The sequence below is a fragment of the Cricetulus griseus genome, chromosome 8 (assembly GCF_003668045.3).
Source record: "Cricetulus griseus strain 17A/GY chromosome 8, alternate assembly CriGri-PICRH-1.0, whole genome shotgun sequence".
NCBI classification, from domain to species: domain Eukaryota; kingdom Metazoa; phylum Chordata; class Mammalia; order Rodentia; family Cricetidae; genus Cricetulus; species Cricetulus griseus.
This window is the reverse complement of record NC_048601.1, coordinates 90,963,428-90,986,440: the sequence shown is the minus strand read 5'-3', so window position 1 is coordinate 90,986,440 and position 23,013 is coordinate 90,963,428. Positions and strand designations below refer to the sequence as shown.

At 45.4% G+C, this 23,013-nt stretch overlaps 1 protein-coding gene across 7 annotated transcripts in view; it reads right to left on the bottom strand.

Moving 5' to 3' along the window:
- Window positions 1-23,013, bottom strand: part of Osbpl3 (oxysterol binding protein like 3) — a 167,788-nt gene that overhangs the window by 57,660 nt on the left and 87,115 nt on the right. For all 7 annotated transcript variants that reach the window (XM_027429608.2, XM_035448775.1, XM_027429607.2 and 4 more), the window contains 5 exons: window positions 6,532-6,648; window positions 6,331-6,384; window positions 5,396-5,509; window positions 2,400-2,567; window positions 1,750-1,873 (listed from right to left, as the gene is read on the bottom strand). In XM_027429608.2, coding sequence (XP_027285409.1) covers window positions 1,750-1,873; window positions 2,400-2,567; window positions 5,396-5,509; window positions 6,331-6,384; window positions 6,532-6,648 — 577 coding nt within the window. The remainder of the gene's footprint in view (window positions 1-1,749; window positions 1,874-2,399; window positions 2,568-5,395; window positions 5,510-6,330; window positions 6,385-6,531; window positions 6,649-23,013) is intronic.

Below are 23,013 nucleotides of genomic sequence, written 5' to 3'. Positions count from 1 at the left end.
ATAGTGAGTCACTGCTGACGGGCCTCAGATGGCAGAAGAGCATGGTCAGACTAGACACTAGTCGCTAACTGAAGAAACTGTCCACTCCACAGCTGGCTATGCACTGGATGCACATGGTGTCTCTCCTGAGCAATGGAGACATATATGATTCGACATCATAGCTCTCAGCCTTCTGATGCACAGAATCCCCTGGAGTGCTTGTGACCCCTCAGATTGTAGGTCCTATCCCCAGCTTATGATTCATACAACTGGTTTGGGTCTGGGAACTGGCATTTTAATGGACCCTGGCCAGCCTGCCAATGATGGTCCAGGAACAATACTCTGGAAATCATTTTGCCAGGGCTAGTCAGTGGAGCTAGGGAGTGACAGGTATGGGAGGGAAAGGGCTGCATGCCCAGAGGGAACTGCATCTCATGTAACAAACAGAAGGCTGCTGCTGACAGATTTCTCTAAGAGTGACTGTAAATCAAGAGCATACTTTAAAAACTCTGTGTGTGCGCGCATGCACATGCATGTGAGTGTGTATGAGTGTGTGTGTGTGTGTGTGTGTGTGTGTGTGTGTGTGTGTATGTGTGTAGGCCTTTGGTCTTTATCAGGAACTGTATCAACTTTGTTTTTCTCTCACTGGCCACTCTTCCCAAGTAGTCTAATTTTGGCTAGCCCCAGGTATCCATATTTGTCCAGCTCTCCAGGCCTGGGATTACAAGTAGACGATACCACAATTGACTTTGTTTGTAGGTTCTGGGTACCAAACCCAGACTCTCATGCTTGCACAACAAATCCCTTATGAACTAAGCTCTTTCTCTCTCCAACTCTCAACTTAATTCTTTAATTCAAAAATTTTAAATTCCATTTGCTCCAGCCCTCACTGTAGACAATTAAATCTGAACCCTCTATCCCATTAGAAATCTCAGTATAGTTCCCTGGATGAGTTTTAGCTGGTTGAGGCTGAGAACACTGAGTTGCCTTGTGCAGAAGTGATCAATCCTTCCTCCTGGTCAGAGTCACTCAAGGGCCGTTGGGAACAGGGTCATCAGAGCCACACCCCAGACTAATTTAAACAGCATGTTTGAGACAGAGGCATAGGCATGGGCACACCCACACTTTAAAGGGTCCAGATGGCTCAACAGTTATGTTAAGAGGGTATTCTCTTCTGTCAAGGGACAGGACTTAACCACATTGAGCAGCTCACAAATAACTTTAACTCCAGTTCCAGGAGACCTGATGCTCTCTCTCTTCTGGCTTCTGTGGGCACCTGCACTTGCATGCACATACTCCTCCCCCCAACACAAATATACATCATTAAAAATAAAATAAAACCTTTAAAAACTCTCTCCATGATTCTAGTGTACAGCCACGGTGGAGAATGCTCAACTGGGCTTTCCACCTGGCCACTTACACTTAATCAGTGGACACTGGCTCTTCACCTCGGGTGGGCAGCAGAGTCATTTTTGGAATTTAAAGATTGTGAGTGAGTTGATGGTCCCCACCCATGGAGATATGACTTATGGCTCCAGGAGGAATTCATGCATCCATCTTGGTACTAGACTAGGAAGTCTGTTTGCATCCAGGTGAGGAAACTAAGCTCTGTGGGGAGAGCATGTTGGCTAATGATGATGAGACCTTCCTTAGCAAAGTGGGGATGGAATACAGATGAGTGACTGCAGGGACACAAACACACGAGAAGGCAACACCAAGCACGCATCACCTCAGAGCCATGACAGACAGAGAAGACTCAAACTGCTCTACCTTTTGAGCATTTTTCCATGTCCTCTGAAGACTGTAGCCAGAATGGAACTCGTGTGTCACCAGCGCAAGAAAATGACAAATTGCTTCCAGTTTGAAATGAATTCTGCTTTGACAGACTGCTACGCTGCTCATGGATGACAAGAGCAGGTTAGAAATCAAAACAGAGTGTGGCAGGGACAGCTTCTAAGGGAAAGGATAGCAGGGTGATTTGGGAAGAACCTTCTAGCAAAGACCCCTAGAAGAGACTCTGATACCTCCACCTGCCACCCAGCTAAACTCCACCATGTTCCATGGCCTTGGGTGACAGTCCTCATTTTCTCCTATGAAATGGTGGTACCACAGTAAAGATATGTTGGGAAAGAGTCTGCAATCCTGTGTGCTGTACCGGTGCTTAATTAGTTGCATCCAATAGGCAGGTGGGAAAACCAAAGTCAGTGTGGCTGGGAGAAAGCCCAAGCCTTAGGAATCTCCTTACCTGAGCTCCCCACCTTAATTCATGCTAGTTATATCCTGGGTCAGACTCACTGGTCAAGAGACTAATTAAATATCACCCAGCTTACCCTGCTCCATCCACAAAACTTCCCTCAGACTCACTCCCAGAATGGGCCTCTCTGTTCCCTCAGACTCCTTCCTGGCAGCCCAATCATTACCTTCCTACTGGAAATGGAATCGAACACTCCTGGGGCAGAATCTGTAACAGTGGGCCCCGAGAAAAAGTGACTGACATCACGAGGAAACATGGCGATCTCATTCTGCCGGTACATTCTGTGGTGTCGGAGCTTGGATACCCACTCATCAAAGAGTTCGTCGGACTTCACCTACAGGTTAAGTTGAGAGATGTCAAAGAGAGCTCCTTCCTAAAAGGTTCAATTATTCATCACAATGAGGCCACTTCTGACCTGCTCTTTTTGAGAAGGCACACATGAAAAAGAAGAAATCGAATTTACTGCCTTGGTTTGCATTTATGTGGTTTCGGAGAATGCTTGAGGAAGAGGTACCTTCACAGAACACATATTTGTGTTTTCTTTGAGATGTTCTAACTGCCATGCAACTTTTAAGAATGCAAAGAGGGCCAATTTTTTTTTCTTCCCTTTTGATAGGGTTTCTCTGTGGCTTTGGAGGCTGGCCTGGAACTCGCTCAGAGATTCGCCTGCCTCTGCCTCCCAAATGCTGGGATTAAAGGTGTGTGCCACCACCGCCTGGCAAGGGCCAGTTTTATTAAACAACAGATAAACAAAACCTCACATTTGTCTCTTAAAACATTTCCAAGTTATTGAGCATGGGTGTATTATGTGTATAAAAGATATTCATAACTTCAAAGTGAAAAGCGAGGTAAAAGGAGGATATAGACTCATAAGGCTGTAATTTAAAATAACTCAAAAAGATGTCTGGTGGGTCAATGGCCTGCCAGGCCAGTGCTGGGAAAATCCTGCCTGAGACTGGGGCTGGGAAGGAAAGTGTGCAGATGGACAGCCTCAGCAGCAGCAGAGACACAGTGAACCTGAATCTATGTTTACCAGAGGTACACAAAGCTGGAGGCTCCTCCTTAGCGCCTGCCTGCAGGAAGCCACAGCACAAACAGAAACACATCAATTTGTCTCCTCTGTGTTATGAAAGGATTGCATTCCCCAGATGTAGTTAATAGGAACTTTGTAAGACTCCTGTGTGATCCTTGCACTGATCTACTCCCCAAAGCCCTGAAAAGCCAATGCTGGAAGCGTTCATCTTGACTCATCTTTTATTGGTTAGACAAGGAGAGGAACAAGGCACTTTATTAAATAACTAACCACAGTTCTACCACAGGCCCCACAGTAATTACAGGACTGTGGCTGGGTGGTTTCTTAACTGCTCTTCTGCCCAGACTTCTCAGGTATAAAATGAGAGAGAGAATCAAGCCAGGTGTGGTGGTGAATGCCTTTAATCTCAGCACTCAAGAGGTTTGTGAGTTCAAGGCCAGCCTGGGCTATACACTCAGATCTTGTGGCGGGTAGGGGGTGGGGGAGATTAAGGATAAAGAGGGGGTAGGAAAACCACAGCTAACAACAGGCCTACACTATAAATCAGAGCTGATGCTCAGGAATGAACGAGAAACCAGGGAAAACTTGCAGAGAGCCATTCTGTCTCATGGTATCAAGTAAAACACATCCTACTCTAAGTCTTTAAAAAGTAGACACTTCTTTCTGCTAACTAGAATTTCAGATGAGCAAGCATTGCGAAAACACAGAAAGAAGAGTCACAGGACTACAGGAAAACAACGCCAACTCCTGCAGAAGAGGTTAACCACTGACAGCAGGCAGGGGAGTAGTATATTCTCTTAAATATTTAATATTAGAGGGTCCCCCCCATTTACTTTGCCATAGTTACTTCACCTGGGATATTTTCTCTTTCAGGAGACACTTGGAAATACTTGGAGACAGTGTGGACTGTAACCACTAGAGAAGAGAAGCCACTGGCGTCCAGTGGTAAAGGCTTAACCATACCATCGGGACAGTCCCACAACAAAGAATCATCAGCCCACAGTGTCAGTGGAACTGCCGTACACACTGAACTAGCGTAGAATGCAGAGTTAGGGTAGGGGACAGATATGAGACAGGGACAGGTGAGAACCTTGGTTTTCCCAACCTTAGGCCCCATTCCCTAAACACTGAGCAACCAGCCTAAGCAATTCTCAATTTATTTCCAACATTCAGGCATTGCTTAATCATTATCAACAGTAATTAAGCTTACTAACCCTACTGTCCCCCAGGGAATTAGGGTAAACCTTAGAGACCTTATGCATAAAGCCCTGCCAATGAGCACAGGACTAACCTTTTATTTTATTTTATTTTATTTGGTAATTTAACAAAACAAAAATAAACAAACAAAGAACCTAATATTTTTCAAGAATTTAATGGCTGGTCAAAGTTTAATGGCTAGCAAGCAATCACATACAAGCCGATGTTGCCTTGGAGCTCAAGCGTCATGCTTTTTATGACGTCACCCACCTTCAGGAGAAACACAAGTGGGTAAGAAGTTTTCAGACTAAGATTTGTAAACTCCCAATTTGGGAGAAAAAGAATTGACATTTCACTACAATATGAGGATTTCAACAAAGTGTTTATAAAACTGGCTAAAGTCGTAAGTCAGGGCTCCACACAGTAAATATTATACTTCAGAGAATGTATTTTAATCTAGGGTAAATGGTTCTATAAATACTAAAGACACAGCCTAGGGGAAAGGAGCTCATGAAGGTGCTTTTGCTATTGATTGCTGTTTCTGGGGAGGAGTGGTAACATGTGGGGAATGGTGACAAGGATGTTAACTCTTCAAGCAGTGTGAGAGACAGTCCTGCACAACCAAGAAAAACCCGGCCCATCCTAACATCAACAGTATCTCTTGGGAATACTTTAGCGATAAAGACTGCCCACAAGATGTCCCGAAGTCATCACCAGCAGTATGGTAGTGGACAATCCCATAGCAGTAGAAAGTCCTCTACACATCCAAGGGAGAGCTGCGTCCTTGGCTATCCAGGAAGCTGAAGCTGGAGACTATTGGAGCCCAGGAGTTTGAAGCGAGAGTGGACAGAGAGCAAGACTCTGCTTCAGACAACTCCACTTGCAACAAAAGCCCTTTCGGCAGCTGCAAGCCAGCCCTGGCTGAGCCTCACCTTCAGGTGGTAGATGTGCTCCTCGGTGTCAAGGTCAATGCACTTGGATGACTTCTTCACAGACATCACCGAAAGCCCCACGTCAATGCAGCCATGCAGCTTCTCTCTCTCAATCTACAGGAGTGTGGGAAGGGCTACTTGAGAGGCACAGTAGTCAAGGCGGCTGTAACATCCTGCCCGGCCCCTACCACCTCATCTTGACATCCACCAATGGTAAACCCGAACACCAGGATTGAAGGAGCCCTCCACGCAAGCAGACCCAGTTGGGATAGGCACACGTGCGGTATTCTTTCTCCGCAAGGGTGAAGCACTCGCCTCCTTTCACTGAAGAGGAGGCTGAAGGCAGAAGCTAAATAATGAGTTTTCATAGTCAGGATGCATGGACGTGAGAGAAAAACCTCATGAGATGACGCCAAGGCAATTATCTCCTTCTGGCTTAGTGTCTGTCGTCTAAGTTCATTCATAAGTGACTTAAGAGGAAGGGTACAGACAAGAGACAAAGGAGGACTAGAAGGCCAGGGAAAGAGGAGACAAGTGCCCTAGAGACAGGCCTGCTGGGCACTCAGAACCTTCCAGGACAACCTCCTAGGGTCAACTCCAAGAGAAAGTCCACCTTATCCATCGCTTTCTCCATCAAGCACCCCCCCCCAATCAACCATTAAGAATGATAAGGATACATGTCACATGCTCTGTTCCTGTAATTAGCTAAAACCAGAGCAGGCCTATGGTAACCACTATGCTGCCCTGCACCTTTTCCTGGTAGCAAATGGACCCCACCCAGATCCGGAGCTAAGAGAGCAGGGGTCAGGGTATGTGGAGAGGAAGCTCTGTGTCACCTGAAATAACTATTACCCACAGGGCACTGTGGCTCTGGGCTGACCTCAAGCACCCTGCACACTTCTGCAATAGCATACTGGACCAGGAAGAAGACTCACATCAGTTTGGCTCTTGGCATATTTCAAGATTCCTTTGTCCAGGTAGAAGAATCTCTGTGGGAAGCAAACAGAATTTAGCAAGATGTACATGCTAACATCCAGCCTAGTCTCCAACTTCAAACAGGAAACAAGCTCTCAGAACTTGGTTCTGAGTGGGACAGAGTGCTAGCTACAAAGGAGCAGCCAACACTGATGTCTTACCTTGTGCCAGCCTTTTAAGGGCCACTTCCTCTTTTTCAGCAAAAATCCTTTCTGCACGGGCGGCTCCTGGGTGTAAGTCATCTCTCCCCTCAGTCCTTCTACCACTTCCCAGCTGTCCTGTTCCAATGAAAGAGTACAGGCTAAATGTCACTCCTTTGCGAGACAGTAACATGAAGCAGCAAGCCACTGGAAAGCCATCCAAGCCGGAGAGCCTGGCTGGGCTTCATAGGAAGAAATTTAAATTTAATTCCCATACATTCCTTGGACTTTATAGATTCAATGCTGTAGTTTAGTGGCATCAATTTTTTAAGCTCTGGTTTTTGTTTGTTTGAAGGACTGTTTCTTTTCTTTTTTTTTTCAGTCTTTGAACCTTGACAGGGCAACCGAAGGGGAAGTTCTTACTATAAATTCTATTTTTGTTCACCTTGATATCATCATGCGGTGACTGTTTGGTCAGCAGTCATCAGACTGATTTTAGTCGAAAGCTACAGAGGCAGGATGGAATTGTATGTGTCTCTGCACGCGTCATATGTTAGGGGGCCACCTAAGGAATGGCTGAAAAGTGGGGCTAGAGAGATGGCTCGGCACTTAAGAGCACTTGCCGCTCTGCCAGAGGACCTGAGTTCAGTTCCCAGCACCCACATCGGCAGCTCACAATTGCCTGCATCTCTAGCTCCCGGAGACGTGACCTCTCCTCTGGCCTCCATGGGTACCACATATGACACACACTCACACTGACACATTCAGTGGATAACTGTCTTCAGATTCTAGGGGTTTAAGGAGCAGAAATGTAGAAACATCAGATAGATAGTTTGGTCACAAGTATGTTCACGCTTTCCTCCAGAAAATTCTTACCCACCCCCATCCAAGAGATTTCTGTTTAAGATGTGCTACAATCCCAGAACTTGAGAGGCTGAGGTGGTCTACATCATACAGCAAGAAATTAAAAAATAATAATAATAAAAAAAGGACCGACACAAACAGCAACAAAATCCTTGTACTTTTGGCCTGGGCTCTTCTCAGTTTGATGAGGCACAAATGTCTGCTTTAATTGATCCTCCATCATTGGCTATTGAGGTTATGGACTGAAAACGAATCTCAAAAGAAATAAAGAGGAAAACACTAAAAATTCTGAAAATGTTTTAAAGTACTTAAATCATTGCTAAATCTACACAAGATAACCCCCAAACTGGTAATATCCCTGTAAATTGGATAGATGATGATTAATTATAATTAATTAATTATACACAGAATACACACAAGCTGGAAAACAACTTGAAGAGTCTGAATACACACACCAGACATTACTTATAAAACACTTCCCACATTGGGTAATATAGCTTTGCATACACATGACTCTTACTAAGATTTCCTGTAGACACCCTGCTTGGAAACAAAGTTCCAACCCTTGGGCAGATGGTATAGGCAGAGGCCACAGGAGTTAGACAGTGAGTCTGGACCAGCCCCAGGGAGCAGGGCAGGCAGAGGTCCTGCAGGGCTCGTTTTCATGACTCCCAGAGCTCAGCACATTGTCTCTAGCAACAGGATCCTCCCTACATTAGCAGCTGAACTCTGGTAGTCTGCCTTTTATCCGAGTCCTTTCACTGTGACTGGAAATGAAGGTGCATCCCAACTTTTAAAATAACCATTGTAGGTATCTCAGAATCTGGAGTTGTCAAAGGGATTTCTTCAATGGGAAAAGCAGGGGAAGGAATTCAGTGTTTAATGTAGAGTAACTTTTTGGTACTGAATGAGATCTCATTTTGACCACCGTTAGCTGTCCAGTCATTCAGTCACGATGGACAATAACTGGAGAACGTCTATTTAGTGATGAGCAGCACACAGCCTTTCACACAAAACACCAAACCATCCTGCTCTCATTCCCTTTGGCTTGGGAAAACACTTTTCAGGTTTTGTGCCCTTCCTCCAGAGAAAAGTATGCCCTCATCCCCAAAACTCCATCACACCAGCCTTCTGCCATCCTTGCCGGTGACTCCCCTTTGCTCATGGTAACATGTTTGAGGCTTCGTTATCCCTAAAGGGCAGGGGTCCCTTGAGTGCACAAAGGGTCTGGTGTGCTGTCTTGTGAACAGCGGGCACCTGACAACTAACTTCAGTCTTGGAACAAAGCTCCGGACTCATGTTCCTGGAAGACTACAGTATGGAACAAACTTAAGCAGGGTGTCCCTGGGCCAAATGACTGTTTTCAAGTTAGATAGGACAGCTCCATATGATGGGTGTGTGTGGTATCATTACATGAAAATCCAAGATCTCAGTCCTCCGGAAGGCACGCCAGTGGATCAGCCTTTTGGAATAGTTTGCCTCCAGCCTCCCAGCAGAAGGCTACCTGCAGAACACTACTGCAGAACGAACCTAAGGGCACATCTGCTTTGTCCCTTCAGTTGTGCTCAGTGTAAATGCCAAGAGGGATCAGCCATTATTTCATTCTTGGCAGACTCGGGGGGTGGGGATTGGGGGTAGAAATGGTCTTACCTGCTGCTGAATGGGAAAGGATTGAATTTCAAAAATGGTTTTACTGACTTAGGTTAGAACTGAAGTGCTCCAAAATTCTAGAACTATGGTTTACTCTTCCCAACCAGCCATCATGGAGGGCAGGGGGTAGAGTAGGCTCCCTCATCCCTCAGGTCAGTGAGCCAGGAAGGGTTTGTAATTTCCCCCCGATAAACACCATCTTTTCCCCTCATCTTCCTCCTAGGTTTGAGAGTGTTGGCAGGCTGGCAAAGGCAGATTTGCTCTGTGAAGAAAGGGCAGGCTCTCCTTGGCTCAGGGAGGAGGCTCAGAAGCCTTCCCTGGGTTCTATATTCATTCACATGCTTGCTTCTTCCCAAGCCACTACTGAGCGACAGTGACACCTAAGAAGCCACCCCTAGCTCTGAGGTTCTCAGTGGCCTGAGGCTGCTCCCTGGAGGCTGGAATTCCTGGGGCATTTGTTAATAGTGTTGGGAAGAAGTCTTGGCTTCAGGTGACAATGAGAAACTTCCTGACTCCTCAGCCTTGCACAATGACAAGGTTGTAAGGACCTGCTTGATGTCACTTGACCAGAAAGGGCTGGGGTGTAGCTCAGCTCAGTGGTAGCACAATGGTAGACTGCTCACTGTGCATTACCAGAAAATGTACCACTCACTTAACTCATAAGTTGTTGCTTTTTTCATCTGAGCCCAGTGCTTTGGTGTTTTCTTCCCAAACTACCATAGAGATCATCTTCTTCAACTTCTGTACAGCTCCAGCACAGCCTTTTTCCATAGCAGATATTAATAAATGCAACGAGAGAGTCAGAGAAACTGTTTTAGTGGCTACTGTCGTAGTCTACATACAGTGAGCTGGCACACACTTAGATTATCATGCTTAACCCTTGTATAACCCTTCAAGATGTCATTTACTAGGGTTCTTAGTTTTTGAATGTAGAAAATGAGGAAGAGAATTGGATTTCCTGATGTAGTAAAGCTGCCAAGTGGTACCCATGGCACAGCCTATGGTTTTTTTGTTTTGTTTTTAATTATTCTGCTATCATTTTAAAATGGTTTTTCCCTATATTTTACACGAGTAAATTCTGACGATGAACAAGGAATAAATCCTAAGGGGTAAGAGGGTGGTGTTGGGTAAATCCTGGAACTGGCCCACCTCTTGAGACAACTGGAGGAGTTAAGAAGCATCGGGCCAGCTCAGAGCTCCTAAGTTTCCGATCTCACAGATCTATCAAATATATAAGAAACCAGCACATTCATTTAATGCTATGACCCTTTACCGATTTACTCCTTCATGTCTGGAAGGAACTGACTATCTGGGGATTTTTTTTTTTTTTTTTTTTTACTTCTCCCCAAACCTCCACATCCCTGAAGAAAGTCTCCCCACTCATCTGAAGACAGGCAGTAATAACCCAAAGCCGACTTACACTGCCTGCTTGCCCAGCTTCAGTGGGGATTCCTTGTCTTACTATAGCCTTGCTCATGATCATCTGTGTCATCTGTAAATATCAGCTGAACAAGTCTGAGAACAGCAGTGTATGGGAAGGGCCCTGAATGCCCACAAGGTGTGGTATTCAAGTGAATTGCTTTCCAGAGCAGGAAAAAGTGTGGGGGTTGGGGGGGGGGCGACCAGATGTGGCCTGGGCAGATGGTTCTGTGGATGAAGGTAGTTACTATCTAGGCTGAAAACCTGAGTTCAAGCCCCGGAAGCCCACATGATGGAAGGAGAAAACAGACTCCAGGAAATTGATTATGCTGAGATGCCAGTGTTCCAGGCTAAAGGGACTGTGGGGAGCGGCACCTGATGCCCTCCACATACCATGTGATTTGAAGGTGGGGCACACACCTTGAGTAAAATAAATACCTGGGACATTACAGGACAGATTTGGGCCACCATAGAGATCAAGGTCCTGCAATGGCTAACTCTGCTGACGGAGCCCAACATGCCTGGGCTAATGTCCCATCCTGCATGAATCAGACTGAAAGGTCATCTTGCATATGAGATGAATGAAATATAGCTGGGGCTTCTCAAGACTTTTGCTAAAGCTCAAATGAAGCCGGTCTAGCAGTCATCTGGCATTGAATTCGGTCTATTTTACACAACATCTAAGTGCCAAAGATAGAAAACTGCTTTGTGATTAGAAAGGCAGTTAGGCATTTATCCATGCTCATGGGTGTGCGCCAAGTTCATTTCCATAGCGCTGAGTGCACGGATTGCAAGCACTTCCTTCCAGCACAGCTGTGTGTGCACTGCACAGCCCACAGGCACCCCGCACATGCCCAGTTCTCAGCTATGCGAGCTGTGATGTCAGAAATAGAAATGACTGAAATGTCCATTCTTCCTGCAGCTGAGAAGTGTGGGAAGGGATCTGGCAGGACTAAAGATTAGATTGTCCTAATTAGTCTGTTATCAGGTTTTTAAGACTCAGAGGGCAATGTCCAGCATTAGCTCATGTGGCAGCTAATTACACCCACCACTAATGAGTTTAAAGGCATTTGTGATCTCATAAAGCCTATTAAGAAAGGCCTAAGATCACCAACATTACCTTTCATGATTTTTCTGTGGACACATGGAAATACTTATCAGCATATTGCCAATTAATAGAACAACCACTTTAATGTCAGACCAACGGTGTACTTAAGACTGTAACACTGAGAGCCTGAGTTGCCTTTGATTAAATGACTTTCTCTCAGCTAAGGTTTTACGAGCAACAATAGACCAAAGGGCAATAAAAAAAATTAAAAAGAGAAAGAAAATTAGTCAGAGGCAGACTAATGTATGAGGCCAAATAAATAGAAAATGATTTGGAGATGCTATAGACACAATCTCAGATCACAGGTAGGGGCGGGGCTGTGCTTTAGCCACTATGGCTGAACCACCTCCAGAAGACCAGGCTGTCTTGAAGGATGTAGACTTCAGAGAGAAATCCAGAACCGATGAGTAGGAGTCACAAGACCCTAGAGTCCAGGTCTACAGGCAGACCATCTGATAATAAGTCAAAAGTGGCACAGCTACTCTGGAGAGAGCACTCCTCAGTCCTGGGAGTGCTCCGTCAGAGGCTAATGGCCACCAGGCTAAGGAGGACAGAAGGGATGCTGTTTGAGAGGGAGGTCAGAATAAATGAACCCTAAGACCTCATCTAAATCTTGTCAGAAACTCATACCGTGTGAAGCACAGCTTAAGTGATGTCATCACCTTAGGTACAAACTGGACTTTAGGGTTAGAGATTCAGAAGGAGATGAGCACTGGTGAGTCCTCTCTGATTCTGAAGGCTGTTTGGGGACCATCAGTTACCACAGGCCAATAGGCACTAAGAGAGAGGGCTTTCTCTCTTAGCAGAGAGTTGTGGATAGCTGGGGAAGTAAATACCCAGAGGATCCAGGCCCCCAAATGCTCCCAAGCTGATCATCTGACCAGCTACAGAACACAAACATCCCGAGTATTTACTGGAAGAATACTACAGACCTAGTCCCTCCAGAAATCGTGGGAGACAATGCTGATCATGACAGTGGGGAAGATACCAGGAAAAGCTGTCCATGGTCTCACTGTTCCACCTGAGACCTTCTTGGGCTTCCAAATAAGAGACAGATGCTTATTGCAATTGCATTAACCACAGACGGCTTTATAATTAAAACACCATTTTAAAACTCCTTAGCACACATGCAATGACTGTTTCTAGCCTGCTGATGACTCACTTAGCATAATTACGGCTGCAATTACTTCAGTACTTTTTAAACTCCTCAGATATATTTGGAAGTTATTGATATTGCTAAATATTCCTCTCATAGTATCAAGGCCCTAACATCTCCTGTGTATTTCCTCTTTCCTCACAACATTGTTCTATAAACAAGAAGTGTAGCTACTATTAATGATGGAGACACCCTGAGCCATTCTGCCCAATGACAGGCCACCATGGGGGTGATGGATGGCCACACGTCTGATGATGGAGGTCAGACAGTAATAAAGGGAACGATGTGTCCGGTGTGCTCTGTGGTAGTTCTGTCATCACCCTCATCACAGAGAGGCAAACACTGAAGCTCCAGAGTGGCTTGCCCAAGACTATAAACTGCTAAGCAACAGGACACATTTACAGGCTCAATCTGCAGCTCACACACAGAACCCTGTGACTGAACATCAACTCTGGACAAGAGCATGCACAAATGCAGTAGACTCAGTGGAATCCCTTTAGCCCCCCCCCCCCCAAATACCCACCACACACCCAGCAAGACCTCCCAGCCTATTCTGACCTTATTTTATTGGTATTTTTGTCTTTTCACTCCCAGGAGAATTGTAACCAATGGCTTTCCCCCAGAGACATAGAATAGCTGTTCTGAAATTTCCGAATTTGGAAGAGAATGTGGCAGTCACCTTTGAGTTCTTTTGCCTTCGATATGAGGAATCTAAGGGAAATCAATCATTTGAGGATCACAGAACTGAGAGGCTTCTGGGGACCAGGACATGAAGCTTTCGCACCCTTTCTCCAGCTCCTTTCTAAGAATGACTTATTTCTAAGACGGCGGCCAACGTACTGCAGGGGAGTCTGCTAACTCACCACCCTCGGGTAGCATGGAACTCTCCTCCGGAGCCATGTGAATGGGACCAGGGCCAGCGGTAAGAAGGTAGGATATTTTGGTCCCTTCTATCTTGCATCATCCTTTTGTATTTTATCTTTATTGCCTTTTGTTTAAAAAAAAATCTTTGTGGCATACAGCGCTCTGAGGTGTATGAGCACTGGAGATAAAAAATTGCAAACTCTGTACTCAGACAAAACATCATCATACTGAATGTACTCAGACAAAACACCATCATACTCAACGTCAATCTCTCCAGAAAACCCAAGTCCATGCCAGATACATGGGCTGATCTCTATTCTCCACCTCAGTGTGCTCAAAGAGCTAATGGAAGTGTGCAATCAAAACAGAGGCACTCTGGGAAATACTGCATATGTGACTTGGAATCCTGGGCATGGGCTGTAGGCATTTAACGTGACAAACCCTTCTGTATACAAAGGTCTCATATTTAGCACCCACACTGGAAATGCCAAGACACACCACTTAGCAAGGACACTTGGGAAGTCAGTACACATGAAAACTGAAAATACATTGAAAATCTATAGGTGCCGAATGAGGACTTCACATGCCACAGCAGGTGAGCAGTGAGCTCAGACCAGCACCATCCCCACACCCCTAGGTGTGATCCCCTGGTACTCAGGGTTCAGCTAGGATTCTAAGCAGAGAGAACTAATTTTCTGAGGCTGTCCTGGCAAATGGCCACAAACTTGGTGGCTTAAAATTACAACTAATAAATCTCTATCTGCCTTTTATTTTGAGATGAGGTCTTGCCATATAGCCCAGGCTGCCCTCAAACTTACACGCCTCCTCCTAAGGCTCCTAAGGATTATAGACCTGCTCTACCACCACCCAACTCTGGAGTTTAAAATTCTTTAACAGTGCTGGAGACCAGAAATCCCAAACCCAGTGTAAGCAGAGCCAGGCTCCCACTGGAGGCCCCAGGGGAGAATCTGTTTGAGCTGTCCTGGTCTCTGGAGCAGGCTGTTCCTTGGCTTGGTGCTCCAGACCACATCTGCCTCTTTCTTCACGTCACGTTCTCTCCTGTGTTTCTCCCATGTGGATTTCTTGCCGATTGACTTAAGGCCCACCTAGACAACTCAGAGTGCCCTGCCATTCTCAAGGTCCTTAAATGAACCACATCTCCCAAGACCCCTCTCCAAACAGTGTAACTTTCACAGGTTCTCAGGGGGAAGATGTGGACCTATCTTTTAGGGGGACCGTATTAAGCTCACCACACAAGGACGCTGAGGTAGAAATGTGCCAGGACTTTTGACTCCGCCGGGCCTGTGAATGGTACAGAGGGGAATATGGCTGGACTCAGGGCCAAGGTCAGTGTCCAGAGGCATAGCAGCTTATTCTATGAGTCGTCTAGAAGGCAGGCAATGCTCACTACTCCCCCACCAATGTCTAGGTCCCTTCTGGTTGCTCCTGTCCTACTTTCTGCACTGTCATTTCTGGGCCGTTAGAATTTGTTATTTATTATTTATGTGCGTGTGTGTGTGTGTGTGTGTGTGTGTGTGTGTGTGTGTGTGTGTGTATGCAACAGTGTGCACGTGGAGGTCAGAAGACAGCTTTCAGAAGCAAATTCTCTCTACGGTGTTGAAGCAAGGTCTCTCTCATTACTGCTACACTGCACATACTAGACTAGTTGTTCTTCAAGCTTCTGGGTGACTCTCCTGTCTCTGCCTCCACTTCCTGGTAGGACAGTGGGGATGACAGATGATGACCTGGGCTCCTGGGATTCGACTCGGGCCATCAGCTGCATGGCAAATGCTTTTTAGCAGCTTGCCTGCCATTGGCACTTTGGCATCACCCAGTTATTGAAGTAGATCTCTTCTCCCACGAGAAAGAACTGCCGATCCAGCTCAGCTCAAGCTTGCATCTCAACATTCTCAAGAGTGATCCAGGTGCTGCACAGCTGGGAAGACATGCTGGGACACCTGGGTTCCAGTTCTTCCTTCCTGTGACCCACTCTTGTGGCTACTGCCAATCACAGGGAAATATATCCATTTTCTTAAGGCACCTCAAGAAGGTTTTATCATGGCAGCGATTCTAAAACACAGAAAGCTATCTTTGCTGTTTTTTTTTTATTTCATTTTTGATTTCATGTATGAGCATTGGCTTGTAGGTCTGTCTGTCTGCACCACATGTACTTGAGGACAGAAGAGGGTATTGGATCCTCTGGAGCTAGAGTTACAGCTGGTCGTGTGGGTGCTGGGAGCTGAACCAGGTCTTCTGGACGAGCATCCAGTGCTCTTAACCACTGAGCTGTCTTTTAGGCCCCTACTTGCTGCCTTTTATTCCAGGACTGCAGATTGGAACAGACAGGTGGGGAACTTTGGAAGTGTTTAGGGTTTGGTTTCTCCTGCTCCTTCGGTTAGGTATGTCCTGTGTAGACACAGAGAAGAAAAAGAGCCCCAACAACTGTCACTTTAGAAAATGCTTTAACCTCTTCCCATAGCACATGTTTGCTTCTCTGCAACACTCAGCGTGAAAACTCCTTGTGAATTAAGTCTTATTTTTCCAGCCTTCCTACATCAAGAATGTAACATTACAACGTAGTTGTGGCCAAAAGGCTGGTAGGAAAAAAGTAGAGGGCCCAAAAAATAAGCCTGGAAAATGAAGACAAAAATAGACAGCTGGGTCTTTTCCTCTGCTGGGATGACCAGAAAAAGACAGCTCCAGGCAAGGGGGCTTCATGTTGCTTCATTTTCCATCCTATTCTTCCTCACGCTCACAGGTGCTGGCTATAGGAGACCTTTTTAAACAGTTTGTACAGGACTCCTGGACTTCTGAAGGAGCCTCTAGCATCTAAAGACAGTGCTTTCCAAATAGATGGCCCCTTGGTCACTGACTCTGAACACAATAGTTAACATGTCTGGGCTTTATTTCCTTTTCACTGCAAGACAAACAATTCAGACCTCAGGAGTTGTTTTTGGGATTCCATAGGATGCTGTGAGAAGATACCAGAAGATGTAGAGATGCTCCAGGGTGTTCCCAACCCACAATATCTCTTGCCAACTCTTCCTCTCACTGTGGCCTAGATACACCCTAAGCCTCTACACTGCCAAAGTCCACAGCTCAAAGGATGAGGCAGGGAAGCAGTCACCTGTGGGTACCATGAGGATCCCAGGGACTTCCATGTTTGTAGAAGGACAGTGGTCTGTTTGTCAGGCACTTCCACACAAGGTCTTGAGTAAAGAGTTAATTTGCACAATCCAATAAGAATTAAGGCACAGAGGGAGTGTGGTCTGTCCAAGGTCAGACGAGTTATAAACTGTCCAAGATTTAAGCTCGGCCCTCTGGCTCCAGAGCTAATGCTTGCTATCCTTGATATTCTAGGGCTATTTGCTATTGATATATAGTTTGATCCCCTGAAACTTGTGTTGAACTTTGTCACTGTAGGGTATGGGGAGGTGCGATCTTTTTAGAGATGACGAAATTGAGAAAGGAGTTAGCTGTCTCCAGGCAGTAACACAGAAGAGGCCCACGGTAAAACTGTAAGTTGGACACAGAACTGTGAGAACAAAGGAAGAATAGTTCAATTATCAGCCAGTGAAGGTCAGAGATGAGCAACATCTGACAAGCTGGTGGCTAACAATGCTGGCCAGAGCTAGCAGCCAATAGATGAGCCAAGGTCAGCAGCTAACAAAGCAGAATGAGGGGGCTTTGATGTGAGAGCAGGGCCATAACTGGGCAAGCAGCACTTGGGCAGTGCATGGTCATTTCCCTGGTTACACCAGTGGAAAACGCTCAGAGTGCTGTGGGCCCCCATAGCTTGGCCATGATAGGCCCAGAGGACTACCCTCTCCCAATAGAATGACCTCAGTCTTTGTCCATGTTCTACTAAAGTCTTATAAAAAACCCGTAGGCTAGCTCAGTGTTTGTGTGGTTTTTCTCCCCCTCTGCTGGGACCCCTCCCATTCTCAGGAATCTCTCCATTTTCTTTAATTTCTCACATTTCCTTAATGAAGCTTGTTTTCACTTGGCTTAGAGCCACATGGTACCTCTGACTTTAACCTTCATCAGCATGAAATACTAAGCTTGGAGCTGCTGGCTCAAACTGACCCCCTGCTGGTCACTGATTGCCCAGCACCTAAGTCCTTGAGTCACACACATCAGGACCCAGAAAGACCCCATTGCTCTCAAAGATCTGCACGGAAGTCATTAAGGTGGACGGCTGCTTTGCTTTCTGGAGTGACTTCTCCATCAGTCACCCAAAGCATGTTGCTGCAAAGGCCATTACAGGATTACCTGGTGCTTTGTCTCTTGCACTTTCTGCCACGAGTTCAAGCAGCACAGTATCATCAGGGTTCATGCCAGCATCCTGCTCACCTTTGGACTTCCCCGATTCCAGGGCAAAGTGAATTATTCTTTCTTCTTTAGAAAAACCATCAGTCTCAGATATCCCATTATAACAACAGGAAGGAAACCAAGACGCCACCAGAAGATAGACAATGCCCATGGTCATACCTCCTCAATGGCTTGTAGTGCTGTTGTAGTCCACACTTTAAAAAGAAACCTGATCAAATTTAGTGCCTCTAAAGAAAATAAATCAATGGACTAAAGCAAGTTTTCTGCCTCTTCTTCCTCTCTTTTCTCTTCCTACTCCTTGACAGCTACTACAGCCCAGCCTGGCACCAAACTTGCACTGTCCCTGCCTCAGTCTCCCAAGTGCTGTGATTATAGGTGTGCACTACCACACCTGGCTTAGATATCAGCACATTTACTACTTAACTGAATATACCAACACCTGAACACTGTACATTGATTCACCATTCAAAACTTGGCAAATTCTCCTCCTAGCCAAACTACCTGTCCTATAGATTCTGGCACTGAGCCCAGGCTGGCTGAAACTTCTGAAGTCTAGCATAATCTATTAGCCTGAATAAATTAACTCTCATCAGGTGACCACGAGGGAACTCAAATGCCACCAAAGATTAGCCCAGAGACAATAGGGTGACAAGAGCAAGTGGAGTCACTGTGGGGAGACTCATCTAGAAATAGATCTCTCTCTTTCAAGTCCCAGGCTAAGGTGGGTGCAGCACTTGTGAGCTGTTTTGGCAGAACGTGCTTTCTCATTTCTGATTTTCATGGCAAATGCTAACAACTCATTAAAGAATGGAGGCCTTGCCCTCTCTCCACCAAGGGCTTTGCGTCAGCTGGTTTCTTATTTGTAATGCTCTGTTTGGCTCTGTAATGCTCTGTCCTTCATAGCTTTATATCTCCTGCCCAAGCACTTTCAGTAGCAGCAACTCAATGGCAGCTGTTGAAGAAAAAAACCCCAAAAACTTGGCTATAGGGCTCTTCTAATAAAGACAAGCCAGATACCCATTCATTTTGTCTAGCCCTGCCTTCTAAATAAAGTACTTTGAAATTTCTAGGCAGGAATGGAAGGGGAGCAGTGGGAAAAAGACAAAAGACAATTGGAATTACTCATATTTATAAATTTAAAAATAGCAATTCTCTCTCCTACTTATATCTTTCTTTGCCTACTTCACGAATCCACAGGACAGTCTGCATAGGACTCTTTCTACCCCGAAAGTGCATCTTTCTTTATTCATTAACTTAATCCACAAGCACTGACTGTCCCCCGTGAGCCAGCCCAGTCACTTGCATGTACTATTTCACTCAGTTCTCCTTTCCTCCTTCAAGAAAACACGTTCGTTTAACACTGATGCAAGAACAGGGGAGTATCTACACAAAATGAGAGACACATGCAGGGGGAATCTACACAAAACGAGAGACACATGGGATGGGGAATCTACACAAAATGAGAGACACATGCATGGGGAGTCTACACAGATGAGAGAGACACATGCAGGGGGAATCTACAAAGAAGTCTATTGCTCCCTGACATTTTACACATTCAGAGTCTGTTATAGAAAGGACATGATCAAGTCAATTCAAGAATCAAAGACCGGCAAATTCAGCCTAAGGAACAGAAAGCAAGTCAGAGGTATAGAGACCATGCTTCCCAGTTGGCTGGGTTGGAGAAAAGTATTTAGAAAGGCTAAGTCTCATGACCAAGAGAGGATTTTATGTTCTATTTTAAAATTTTGCATGTATGACGTATGAGAGTGTGGGATGTATGTGATGTGTGTAGAGTGTGTAATGTGTGTGCATATCCATCTGTGGAAGATGAGCAATAAATTCAAGCTCTTAGCGCCCTCTTCCTGCAGCCACCCAGACGCCAAGCAGAGTTAAAATGTACAAAGCTACAAACCTCCAGGCTGTCCTATAGTCATGAAGTAAAGAAAGTCTCCAAAGAAAATGTAGTATGTATACACATTTAGTACATTCAGTATGCACACACACACATGCACATGCCTGTGCACACACGTGACACATTTTCTCATATAAACATATATATTTTCTTTGCAAAGAATTACTATTCTGCTTTTAAAAAATGAACTCTAACTCTTCATTGGTGACAACATGGAAGAAACTGGAGGACACTATGCTGGGCACTGGAGAGCACACTTTGCATCATCTTACATAAACAAAAACATCATCTAGAACTTGAACTCTCAAAAGCAGAACGAAGGGTTACAGTGCAACACATCAGTAGATTAGAGGACACGGGGTGCGGGTTCAAAGCTCAAAGCTCCAGTTGTTCAAGGAAAAGAAAATCTGAAGGTCTAAGGTGCAACATTGGAACAATGGTGAGAAGAAGCACATTGGGGCCACCCCTGGGCTCTGACGTCCAACTACAGAGAATATTTGAAGACTGAGAATATTTGACTGAGAATATTTGAAGTCAGCCAACTACAGACTGAGAATATCCGAATGTAAGCTGTGCCCAAACACATACAGACTTTTCTTTGTGTCATCCTTCCCTGAATATATAGTGCAGCAATGGCTAACACAGTATTTCTATCGGGAATCCAGACCACTTGACAAATAGAGGAAGGCACTCTAGGTGATAGATGAAAGCCTTTGCATTTCACATAAAGGGACTGTGCATTCTTAAATTCTGTTATCAGTGGGTCTCCTGGAACCAATATCTTTGCGAATACCATGAGAAAACTATATGTGACATTTGTCAGGACAGTAGGTCTCTATGTGTGGGCATGTTCACGCATGTGTAGGTGAGGTCAGAGGATAATGTTCACATACGTGCAGGTAGAGGCCAGAGGACCTCAGATGTTTACTTTAGGAGCTATCTTATTGTTAAGATAGAATTTCTCATTAGCCTGGAGCTCACCCACTAGATGAGGCTAGCCAGTGAACCCCAGAGATCTGTCTGTCTCTACTTCCCTAGCACTGGTTTCATAAGTGTCTGTCACCATGCCCAACTTTATGTGGGTTCTGGAATTAACCCCACACTCTACATCCTGGGCATCTCCCCAGCCCAGGAGAGTAGATCTTGAATGCTCTTGCTATCCACACTCCAGAAATAACAACGTGCAATGACTTGTACGTTTGTTATCTGGCCTGTGTTTATCATTCACACTGTATGCAACTATTAAAACAGCACAGTATAGACTATAAATATATATAAAACTTTCATTCATTTGTTAGTTACATCTCAATAAAGCTAAGGGGACGGGGGAGGTTATGTTTTTAAAAGTTTGAAAATCTCCATGGACCTGAAACAAAGTAAAAATGTAAAACATAGCGTGGGCAAAGGTGTTTGTTGGCTTACTTCTGGAAGCTAAGGGAGCCAAACCTTCCCCACCTGAGCCAGGCTCACTGCTGCAAATTGAGATGATTCAGACAGAAGTCCCCACAGCACAGGGAAAGGAGGTTTTGCCATCTGCTTATCCAGGGAGGTGGAAGGAGGAAGCTGAACCTGGGCCAGGTTATCTGATGGTCTTATGGGGATCTGAGACATTCCATTCTCACCATGGAAAAAGAGTTCCAATGCAACGTGATACTTGCCCTGGATCAGAGTCCCTGGGAGTGGAAGGTAGGCAACAGCACATCCCAAACCAAGGCAGATGACTATAGATCTCGCAGGAGACACGCAAGATGAGATTGCAACCATAGTCCAGAGCACACAGGAAAGCTAGTACCATAGATAATGGCCAGTGATGTCAACAGGGGATGAATCTACTTCTAATAAATGGAAAGCACTGGACAAGCTGAAAGGGGTTTCAAAGTGGCACCTTCAATACAAGGAGGTAGCACACATGTCTTCACCAATTAACATTTTACCATGCCACAGTTCAGCCTGTGACTGTGGAAATCTTGCCTTTTTAAGCTTCTAACTTTTACTTCCTGTGATGAGGCTGGAAATGCAGTGTGCTTTATTTAGCCACTGACAGATGCAATGGGAACAGCCGAGTCCCCAAAGGGCCAGCAAGGGAGAGCTTCCAAGGCTCCTGAGACCCAAGCAGTGTCCCAGCCAGTGTGTGAGACAAACAAAGACTGATAACAGAGGCATCATAGATGGGAAGGCAGTGCTATCCTGGGTCAGAACACTTCCGTTTGTCTGAAAATGGGACAGTAGGTAGACTCAATACACGGTCCTTCCAAATCAAACAGGGGTTTTGTAACTAAATCCAACTAGTTGTAAAATAAGCATATTGCATTCTCCATTTTCTCTGTCGGAGGAAATACAAACTTTATGTCAATAAAGTGTTCTAGTTTGCTTTCTTTTGCTGTGACCAACACCAAAAGCAACCTGGAAAGGAAAGGGTCCGTTGGGTTTTCATGTCTTGATTAGTTGGCTCCCGAAGGAAGCCAGGGCAGAAACATAAGGGAGGATCCTAGAGGAACAATGTTTACTAGTTTTCTCCCCATGACTTGATCAGCCTGCTTTCTCATACCATCCAGGCCCACCTGGACAGGGGTGATACAGCCCACAGTGGGCTGATCCCTCCTACATCAACCAGCAATCAAGTCAGTGTCCCACAGACATACCTACAGGTCAATCTGATAGAGGCAATTCTGCAATTGAGGCTTCCTCCTCTCAGGAGACTGCAGTTTGTGTCAAGTTGACAAAAACCTGACCAGAACATACAACAACGGTGTGTGCTGATTATGAAAATTAAAGGCCTTACATTAAAAGATGACCATGTGATGAATGGTCAAAAAAGTTGAAGCACTGGGTAGGATCCTCTTGCTATTTTTATGGGAACTGGGAGAGAAGACAGCATTGTGAAAACCATACCAACCAATCTCAACAAACATGCTAGAAAGAATTCCTGTAGTAAAGATGGAAATGCTGGGGCTGTCACAATTGCTACTTTACTGGGCCTATGATCCCTGTGGGACAAAGGAGGACAGAACAAGCCATGCTACTTGGAGTAAGCTGCAGGAGTAGGAGGCCAACTCACACTCTTTTCTAGTCCCAACTAAGTGAAGCTGAAGCTGGCCAAGTGGGCAGGCACAGTCCCTCCCATGAGAGCAGCTCTCTAGGGACCCATGGTACATTAGCCAGCAACAAATTTAATCTTAAAAAAAAAATCCCAGAGGC